Source organism: Stomoxys calcitrans, chromosome 1, assembly GCF_963082655.1.
Source record: "Stomoxys calcitrans chromosome 1, idStoCalc2.1, whole genome shotgun sequence".
NCBI classification, from domain to species: Eukaryota; Metazoa; Arthropoda; class Insecta; order Diptera; family Muscidae; genus Stomoxys; species Stomoxys calcitrans.
In genome coordinates, this window is record NC_081552.1 from 7,866,324 (window position 1) to 7,877,595 (window position 11,272).

The window sequence follows — 11,272 nt, forward strand, 5'->3', positions numbered from 1 at the left end:
GTTTGTTAAATGAATTTCTTTCAATACATGTGGTATCCATATTAAAATTGACGCCAAACAAACAAATGTAAACAAAATTTCGCGCACTTTTTTTCTAAAGCAAGCCAAAAGTAACAGCTGATAACTGACAGAAGAAAGAATGCAATTACAGAGTCACAAGCCGTTGAAAAAATTTGTCAATGCCGACTATATTACCGACAATTACTTTTTGGGCAACCCAGTAGATATATGAGAATAGAGCACGTTGCTGATATATGTTCCGGGCATAGTGTTTAGAGGACCACCCCAATCCCCAAAACACCCCTTAATCGGGCATATTTTCCGACCATGTCAATGTGGAGCTTAAATGAAAGGTATTGGGGGTAGAGCAAGAATTGATACCTATTTCGGGACCGATTTTCTGCCAAAATACCCCCAAAGGGAATCAATTTTTCGACCATGCCAATATGTGGCTCAAATGAAAGGAATTTGAGATTAGAAAACGAATTTGATAACCTATTTTGGGGCCATGTGTTTGGGGGACGCCTCATCCTGTAAACTCCTCTTGAGCCAATGGAAATATGGGGTTTAAATAAATGGTATTTGAGAGCAAAGCACGATGCTGATATTTTTGTCAGGGCCAAGTATATGGGGGGCCAACTTACCCCCGAAAACACTACTAAATCAGACATCATGAGAATATCGGGCTGCAATGAAGTGTTTTAAGAATGGAGTACACCTTACATCCAAACTTAAATTCGTAGACCAATCGATCATATGCGATTCAGATGAAGGCACTTATATTGTTAAACTGTTAGTCATGTTAGCATGGTATTTCACTAAAAGATCTTGAATGGTCGAAAATAAATATTCCAAAGAAACTTTTGTTCCATATAAAGTAAAAGAAGGCGTAGCGAAGCGGGCCCGGGTCTGCTAGTTCACTATAAAACTAAGACATTCCCAAAGACAACCACACTTTGAAGGCTTTTAAAGATTAGGATCGGCCTATAAATAGTGTGTTGGCAATCAGTACAAAACTCAGCTCTGATTTTATGACGTAATGTCACCCCCGATAGCCTAACTACCAAATTTGTATGTGAAACTTTAAATACTCAAGGAATTTTAGCATTGCATCGAAGACATTCTTTGATGAAGTACGTACAGATAAAATTATTGAAATTTTTTTGACTTTCAACAAATTCTTTGGTTTATGTAGTTGTAAAAATAGGCATATCGCAACTGACCTACACTTATAGGGAGTATTTGTGCAAAATTTCATGCGCCTAGCTTTATCCTTTCGAAAGTTAGCGTGCTTTCGACAGGTGGACGGACCGACGTGGCTAAATCGACTTAGAATGTCAGACGATCAAAACTATACGTATATATTTTGTTGGGTCTCAGATGAATATTTCGATGCTTTACAAACGGAATTAGTTTATGATAGATGGATGGTATAAAGAAAAAACAAATTTAGTGGTCTAGCCCGTAAGTTTTTGTACTGAATTCTTAAATGGATAATGATTATTGTCGCAACTATTAGTGAAGGAATATCTAGTGCAGAACATTTTTTCTGATATTTTTGGCATGGGTAAGCCGAAGATGCGCATTGGCAACGGTGACATTAGATAGGCCGACAAAACTGGAAAATCGTTTGAATTCAAAAATAGACAAAATGATGGCAATGTGATGGGAATCAACAGTGATCATCATCAACAACAAATTCAGCACCATCTATTGGGAGATAGAAATTATTTGAATAGCCAACCAAACCCGAACATATAAAAAGAGAGCGAGAGGTACAGGAGAGTGTGTTCAAAGTTGATCATGCTTTTCACTACTGTTTTGACATGTTGTCTGTCCTTCAAATAAATAAAATATAGGAGCTAACATTTGACTGTTTTCGGTCATATTTTTTAACCCTCCTACCCTGGGACAAGCTCCCACAATAGTCTAAAAGTTATATAAAAACATGGCCGCAAAATATGTACATAACTTAGCGAATGCAAAGAAGAGTAATTGAAAAGAATGTTATAATCCATATGGTGTAAAAGGAAGCGCAGTGATGCGGACCGGGTTCAGCTAGTCATATATATAAAAATCAATTTGTGCTTGTTTGTGTGTTCTTTTCTTGAAATTTTCACCGATGGTGCATAATGATCCCGTGGTGAAAATAGGGTACTACATTTTTTGATATTCGAAGGGAGGCGGATCCTCCCCCTTATTCTAATTTTCAGAAACGCCAGACCTCGGGGATGGGTGGTTCGATTTAAGCGAAATTTTGTGTGCTCTCATATAGTACCCTAAAAATAAAAGTTTGGTATCCAAATTTCGGATGGGGTACCTAGGTGGGCGCCCCACCCTAAAACCTACCAAACATTATTTAGACCAATCACGACAATATGGGATTCAAATGAAAGATATTTAGAATAAGAAAACGTATCTGATATGCAATTGTCGGACCAAGTGTTAAGGGAACCACCCCAACACCCAAAACATCCCCAAAATTGGACATATTTACCGACCATGGCAATATGGGACTCAAATGAAAGGTATTTGCGAGTAGAATACGAATCTAATCTCCAAATGTGGGACCACGTTTCTAAGGGTCCCCAAACTGGACTTATTTACTGACCATGGGAATATGGGGCTTAAATAAAAGATATTTGAGTCTAGAATTCGAATCTGATATCCAAATGTGGGACCAAGTGTTTGGGGAGGCCGCCTCTCTCCAAAAACATGCCCCATAGAGGATACATTTAAGATCTTAGCAATATGGGGCTCAAATGAAAGGTCTTTGGGAGTAAAGCACCAATCTGATATCAATATTCGGAAAAGTGTCACCCCACCACCATAACACCACCCAAATAGGAAGTATTTTCTGACTATTGCAATATGAGGCTTAAATAAGAGGGTTTTTAGAGTAAAACACGAACCCGATATATATTTTCAATGCCAACTCACTGAGTGGTCGCATATCCTCCAAAACACCCCCCATTCCGGTCATGTTTGCTGACTATAGAAATATGGGGCTCAAATTAAAGGTATGTGGGAGTAGACCACGTATCTGATATCAACTTAAGGGACGAACTGTCTAGGGGACGCCCATCACCATAACAAACCACAAATAGGACGTATTTGCTCCACGACAATTTAGGTCTTAAACCAAGTGTAACTAAATATTTATAGTTTTTAGGGTCAAAACCCCAAACCGGACATATTTGCTGACTTTTGCAGTAAGGAGTTTAAATGAGATTAGAAAACTAATTTGATAACCAATTTTGAGGCCAATGACAATATGGGGTTCAAATAAATGATATATAGATATATGAGAATAGAGCACGTTGCTGATATATTTTCTGGGCTTAGTGTTTGGGGGACCACCGCAATATGGGGCTCAAAAAAAGGTGTTTGAGAGTAGAATACGAATTTGATATCCAAATATAGGACCACGTATTTAGGCCATCACCCCTTCGCGAAAACACACCTCCAAGTGTAAACATTTTTCGACCATCCCATATGTGGCTCAAATGAGATGAGATTAGAAAACCATTTTGATAACCTATTTTGGGGCTACGTCTTTAGGTTACGCCTCATTGTGTAAACGCCCCTAAACCAATGGCTATATGAGGGGATGTTGATGTTGATATTTTTTCAGGGCCAAGTGTCTGGGGGACCACCTCACAGCCGAAAACACCACTAAATCAACCACCATGAGAATATGGGGCTAAAATAATGTATTTTAATAGTAGAGTACACCTTACATCCAAACATAAATTCGTAGACCAATAAAGATCATATGGGATTCAGATAAAGGCACTTATATTGTTAAACTGTTAGTCAAGCGATATACTATTTTCATAGCATGGTATTTCACTAAAACCTCTTTAACTGTCGAAAATAAATATTCCAAGGAAAATTTTGTTCCATATAAAGTAAAATAAGGCTCAGCGGAGCGGGCTCGAGTCAGCTATTAAAGTATATATATTCTTGATCAGCGTAAAAATCTAAGACGATCTAGCCATGTCCGTCCGTCTGTGCCCCTGCCTCTTGAAATCACGCTACAGTCTTTAAAAATAGAGATAGTGAGCTGAAATTTTGCACAGCTTCTTTTTTTTGTCCATAAGCAGGAAAAGTTCGAAGATGGGTCTATCGGACTATATCTTGATAAATACCCCCATATAGACCGATCCGTCGATTTAGAATCTTAGGCACATAAAACCCACATGCATTATCCGATTTTGCTGACATTGGGAACAGTGAGTTGTATTAGGCCCTTCGACATCATTCTTCAATTTGGCCGAGATCGGTCCAGATTTGGATATAGGTACCAATTAGACCGGTCCGCCGATGTAGGGTCTTTGGCGCATAAAACCCACATTAATTATCCGATTTTGCTTATATTTGGTACAGTGAGTTCTATTATATCCTTCGACATATTTCGCCAATCTGGCCTATATCGGTTCAGATTCGGATATAGCTGCCATATAGACCAATCATCCGATTTAGGGTCTTAGGCCCATAAAAGCCATATTTATTATCCGATTTTGCAGAAATTTGGGACAGTGAGTTGAGTTAGGCTTTTCGACATCCGTGTCGTATATCTTTTAGATCGGTTTATTTTTAGATATAGATAATGTACTTATTAGTATTTGGTCCAAATCGGAACATATTTCGGATTTTAATGAAAGGTGGTTAATATATATACCCGAGGTGGTGGTATCCTAAGTTCGGCCCGGCCGAACTTAACGCCTGCTTTTACTTACTTGCTTTTTATACCCTCCACCATAAGATGGGGGGTATACTAATTTCGTCATTCTGATTGTAACTACTCGAAATATTTGTCTGAGACCCCATAAAGTATATATATTCTTGATCGTCGTAAAATTTTATGTCGATCTAGCCATGTCCGTCCGTCTGTCCGTCCGTCTGTCTGTCGAAAGCACGCTTACTTCCGAAGGAGTAAAGCTAGCCGCTTGAAATTTTGCACAAATACTTCTTATTAGGGTAGGTCGGTTGGTATTGTAAATGGGCGATGTCGGCCCATGTTTTGATATAGCTCCCATATAAACCGATCTTGGGTCTTGACTTCTTGAGCCTCTAGAGTGCGCAATTCTTATCCGATTGGGATGAAATTTTGCACAACATGTTTTGTTATGATATCCAACAACTGTGCCAAGTATGGTTCAAATCGGTTCATAACCTGATATAGCTGCCATATAAACCGATCTGGGGATCTTGACTTCTTGAGCCTCTAGAGGGCGCAATTCTTATCCAATTTGAATGAATTTTGGCACGTAGTATTTTGTTATGATATCCAACAACTATGCCAAATATGGTTCAAATCGGTCCATAACCTGATATAGCTGTCATATAAACAGATCTGGGGACTTCTTGAGCTTCTAGAGGGCGCAATTCCTATCCGATTTGGCTGAAATTTCGCAAGACGTTTTTTATTGTTACTTTCAACAACTATTTGAAATAAAGTACAAGTCGGTTCATAACCTGATATAGCTGCCATATAAACCGATCTGGGATCTTGACTTCTTGAGCCTCTAGAGGTCGCAATTATTATCCGATTTGCCTAAAATTTTGTACGACGGATTCTCTCATGACCATTAACATACGTGTTTATTATAGTCTGAATCGGTCTATAGCCCTATACAGCTCCCATATAAATCGATCTCTCTATTTTACTTCTTGAGCCCACAAAGAGCGCAATTCTTATTCGAATTGGCTGACATTTTACACAGGTCTCCAACATATAATTTAATTGTGGTCCAAACCGGACCATATCTTGATATCGCTCTAATAGAAGAGCAAATCTTTTCTTATATCCTTTCTTTTTGCCTAAGAAGAGATGCCGGGAAAAGAACTCGACAAATGCGATCCATGGTGGAGGGTATATAAGATTCGGCCCGGCCGAACTTAGCACGCTTTTACTTGTTTTTAATTAAACTTATTTTAGAAAATTTGGCATAAATACATAAGAATTTCCTATTCACAAAAAAAAAAATGTTGAGTGGTTTTTACCTTTTTATTAATTTAATTGATTGAGACACTTATTATTGTGTAGCAGTACGTATTAATTTATTTCATCACGAAGAAGATGATGTCGGTAGGCTAGAGGATGCGTGCAAGACTACCAAACATGAGATCATGAGTTCAATACCGCAACTATTAAAATTAGTTTTTAAAGGTTATAATAGAGAGTGACAGAGGAAAACTTGAGAGCAGTAGTAAAAAACCAACAATACAAAGCAGCGCAAGCTGCAAATTTGTACTTTGGGTCGTTAAGATTCAAAATAAATTGTTGCAGGAAAATGAACAATTTTCATAGTTGTTTTTTCTACCAAAAGTTTTTGTTTTTATCTGTGTGTATATAATGCAACCACCATTTTAAAAAAAATTTGGGGTGTCTTTACAAATTTCACAATAACAGAATTCTAGCTATTTTCAATTTAAAAAAAAAAATATATCTAGCTGCCTGATGGCAGCTATATCATAACATGAAAAGATTTAGCCCATTAACAATTCGTACCGACCTACACTAATAAGAAGTATTTGTGCAAATTTCAAGCGTCTAGCTTTACTCCTTCGAAAGTTAGCGTGCTTTCGACAGACGGACGGACCGACGGACAGCGCTAGATCGACTTAAAATGTCATGACGACCAAGACTAATATACTTTATGGGGTCTTAGACGCATATTCGAGGTGCTACAAACGGAATGACCAAATTAGTATATCCCTATCCTATTCTGAAGGGTATAAAAATAATAAGGATAATGAGCAGTGGACACTTAAACTCATGTCCTCTGGGAGGACATTTGTACCGAAGCTTAGGTTATTTTTGTGATGATGATGATACCAGACAATATATATGTAAGTATCCGTCGGCGCCCAATGCGGCCTGTTGTGATTCCTCAATGAAGAGAGAAACTCTTCGAAGTAGGTAAATTAACTAGTGACGCCACTGATTGCAGAACTATTCGTCAATATATACTCTCGTTCTATTTTGGTAATAGAATAATAGATTACAAACTTCTTGGATACAACCGTCAGAGTGATTCCTCCATGCCTTTCCCCCTTCGTTCTTGGTAGATTAAGTAATTTTTAGTAAGAAAGGAAGTGGAAGTGAAGTGGTGAAGGTGTTAAGTTGATTTTGTATGCTTCGAACGGTATTCAAATCCACTTTGCACCGTAGACCGTAACTCAAAAATAGACTTTAAGTTCTGGCCGAATGCAAGTTTAATTTTAGTCACAAAATTTTTTTTTGCAGAACTTTTTAGAGTATCTGACATTTTTCACGGAAGCCCCAAAAAAATTTCACCAAAAAATTAATTGTCACATAATTAATAAAAACTTGAAATTGACTATTAATCGATATCGAAAAATAACCGAAGATAACATCAGACGGTCACTTCATTTGTCAAAATTTTTTTCATTTACTATTTTCCAAATAAACTGATCGAGATTTAGATGGTTATGTTTTTTTAATTTATTATTATTTCAATTATTTTTCTTTCATTATCATTTTTATAGAATATTTTTAAAAAAAATTACATTATTTTCACACCTTTTATTATTATCTGAAATAAATTTACAAATTTTCTTTCGATTCATTGTACTGTCATATGCTCATTTAAATAAAAATAGTAGTTTTCTTGGAAAAATACAGAGGACTAAAAAATTATATTTAAAAAAATAGTAAGGAAAATGAGCAGTGGACGCTTAAACTCATGTCCTCTGTGGAGGACATCTGCAGCGAAGGTTAGGTTAGGTTGGATGACGATGAAGGTGATACCAGACATTAGATGTCTAAGTATCCGCCGGCGCCCAATGCGGCCCATTGTGATTCCTCAATGGCGTTTCTCTCTTCGAGGCAGGTAGATTAACTAGTGACGCCATTGATTGCAGAATAATTCGTCAATGTATCCTCTCGTTCCACTTTGGTGATAGCATAATATTGTAAATTACAAACTTCTTGGATACAAGTGATTCCTCCATGCTTTTCCCCCTTCGTTCTGGGTAGATTAAGTAATTTTTGGTGTGAAAAGTAGTAAAAGTGAAGTAGTGAATGAGTTAAGTAAATTTTGTATGCGTCTAACAGTATTCGAATCCACTTTGGACCTATTTATCGATATCGAAATATGCAAATTTTGTCCATGAACATTCCATTAAGGAACAGGGGCAAAGTTCTAACATATCAATGTTTCCGATTCAAGTTTTAAGCTCAATGATAAGGGGCCTCATTTTTATAGCCGAGTCCGAACGGCGTGCCGCAGTGCGACACCTCATTGAAGAGAAGTTTTACATGGCATAGTACCTCACAAATGTTGCCAGCATTAGGAGAGGAAAAGCACCGTTGAAAATTTTTTCTTATGGTCTCGTCAGAATTCGAACCCAGGCGTTTAGCCTCATAGGTGGGTATGCTAACCTCTGCCCTACGGTGGCCTCCGATATCGAAAAATAACCGAAGATTACATATGTCAAAATTTTCAATTTGTAAAATTTTTTTTATTTTCTATTTTCCAAATAAACAGATCACGTTTTTGCTTGTTTTGTTTTTTAATTGTTTATTATTTCAATTATTTTTCTTTTACAAATATTTTTATAGAATATTTTTAAAAGAATTATATTATTTTCACACCATAAATTATTATCTAAAATAAATTTACAAAATTTCTTTCTCTTCTTTGTACTGTCATATGCTCATTTAAATAAAAATAGTAGTTTTCTTAATTCATAAGAAAAACACAGAGGACTTTAAATTATTACTTAATGCTATAAATATGAGTATATATTTCTATCAAAAGTCTTGTATTGTATAGTCGATAAATATCATAGAAAAAACTAAAAATTCTTGCAATGACACATGGAGAGAGTTTCATTTGAACTACAGGCAAATTATATGGAAAATCTTTAATGTGGTATATAGTTGCAAATTTTTATGGAAAAAGCCTTAGATGAATAATTAGTATAAAAACATTTATTTTCGTATATAATTGATTTTTGTGGGGTATATTGATGTATACATAAATCTGATAACTATATCATTTAGATAGTATAAAATAGACACAGAGAGTTGTTTTGAAAAATTGTAAGTTATTGGTAATTTTTATACGTAATGCATAAATATAAAATGGATTTAAAATTGACTATCACAATTGTGCTTATCATAAATGCTGAGCGGTGATTTAATTTAAATCCCATCGTTTTGGTTTTCGATTACTGGCGTTGTTGCCTGAAGAACGCTTTGCACACATAAAGCCGTCGGCATTACTACGCTCGGGGTTTTCTTCGTTCTTACAGCTTTACAAAAAAGGATGGCTCAATCCATTCAAAGTGTATTTCCTTAGGAAATTTCCAATTTATATTCTGGTTTTTTTTTTGTCTCTAACAACATCACAATTTTGTTTATAAAGAGCTTTAGCTTATATTTCCAATACTTCAAGGAACTTCTTAAGTCTGTAGGAATGGCATTCAGTTCCAGGAAGATTTTACTTGGCCATTGGGCAGAATTTCTATGGCCGCCGTGAAAGAGCTGCTGCTGCTAGTTGCCGAAGAGCCCATATTTTGTTGATAATGATCCTTAAGGGCCTTACACATGGCCATGGCCAATAATTTCCAGGCCATAACATTACCTTCTGTGGGTGCCGGCAGTGGGGAGCTAGGAGGCGTTTCTATATGTTGAATGTTTGGCGGATTAGTCATGATATGACCATCCACTTGGTCAACTTCTACGGAAGGCATTGCTTGCATTGGCTGTTGATGAAGGGATTGTTCCTCGACTGGTTCATAAAAGGGTATGGCCATTTTCGTTTGTATTTTACAAAAATCCAACAATATAAAAGAGTTCCAGCTATTATCCGTAATTTGTACTTTTCGTAAATTCTTTCGTCTTTTTTATACCCACCACCATAGGATAGGGGGTATTTTTGGTTCGTTTTGTACACTACTTTCTACAAAAGGTTTTTTACTACTTCCTTACTATTTTACACTTTCAAACACGTCCTGTTATGGCGGATTACTACGTGAGACTGACTTAAAGAGCCACTATTTTTCGGTATTTATAGCATTTCCTTGTTGCTCAATGAAAGCAACAAGCAAAGGGGGTTACTCCGTAGCACAGTGACGACTGAGGGAAATTGTAATTGAAACAATTGTGGTTGTAAAGCCACAAGCAGGCCACATCCAACCATATATGAATCCTGAAAACCAAAGGGGGAGTACACACAGGCAAAAAGTCACCCCCTAAAACACAAACCCCTGACATCATCACCTTTTGACTGGAGAAAGAGCGAACATTTGGAATTCTCTCTAAAAATAAATTCACGTGAATTTCACGTTTATCCTTAGCACAACAACAATAGCATGGTGTTATTCTTCCGCTTGTGTGGTTCTGTCAATTCAATGTCTGTCTTGCATTCTGTTTCTTTGACTGCCACTTTAACTAATTGTGCGATGACTGCAAGTTGTACTCAACAAGCGACGAGAGAGTGTGTTTTGAAAAATAATATCATCACGTGGATTTTTGCGGGTTTTCTGTTGCTCTCGAAAAAAATTATGTCACAGCACAAAAGCTATTTTGGTACACTCTTCGAATGTTTTGCAGTATTCGAACATGCTTTTTTAGTCTCTCTCAATTAATGAGGAGAAAGAGATAAGAGAGAGAGAGAGTAAATGTTAATTTTATGAGTTTTCGAAAGTTACTATGACATATTTTAGGGGAAATTTTGGAAGTTTTGTTGCATTTGTATATAAGGAGAAGTTTCGAAATTACGTAGAATGGTATAGCGTAATTTTTGGTTTTTTCTCATGACGAGTCCTTGACCAAATTTTTTTATTATGTATATGCAAGGCTCGATATGTGAGTAGTTTCTTGGCATTTTGTGACAAATTTTGTTGTGTATTTAGATTTGACAAAGTTTTAACAATTGAATAACAATTGTAAAATATAAACAATGTGAAAAAACTAATAGAAATAAATATTGGAAAAAAATCTAAAGTTAACACTAAAAACATTTGGTTTAAGTCAAAAAGTTCTTTAAATAAAAGATATGTAGGGTTTGCACGGATGGCCCGCGAACCCTCCAGATTATATTTCTAAAGACAATTAAATTTTCTCTAAAGAAAAGTGTTAATAAATTTTTATTTAAAGACAAAATTTCAAGCTCAAAATATCAAAAATATTAAAAAATTATAAATTATAAAAATTATAAAAAAATACCAAATTGTAATGAAATTTTTCTTGAAACCAAATTCATACAAACGGATATTGTCCAGCTGTAAACCA

The 11,272-nt window shown here is 36.1% G+C and overlaps 1 protein-coding gene across 1 annotated transcript; it reads right to left on the bottom strand.

The window, feature by feature from the left end:
- Window positions 1-8,999: 8,999 nt before the first annotated feature.
- Window positions 9,000-9,993, bottom strand: LOC106092215 (uncharacterized). Its single transcript, XM_013259005.2, has one exon. It carries the CDS (start codon window positions 9,790-9,792, stop codon window positions 9,460-9,462), a length of 333 nt encoding a protein of 110 aa, XP_013114459.1. The 5' UTR covers window positions 9,793-9,993; the 3' UTR covers window positions 9,000-9,459.
- Between the last annotated feature and the right edge of the window lie 1,279 nt (window positions 9,994-11,272).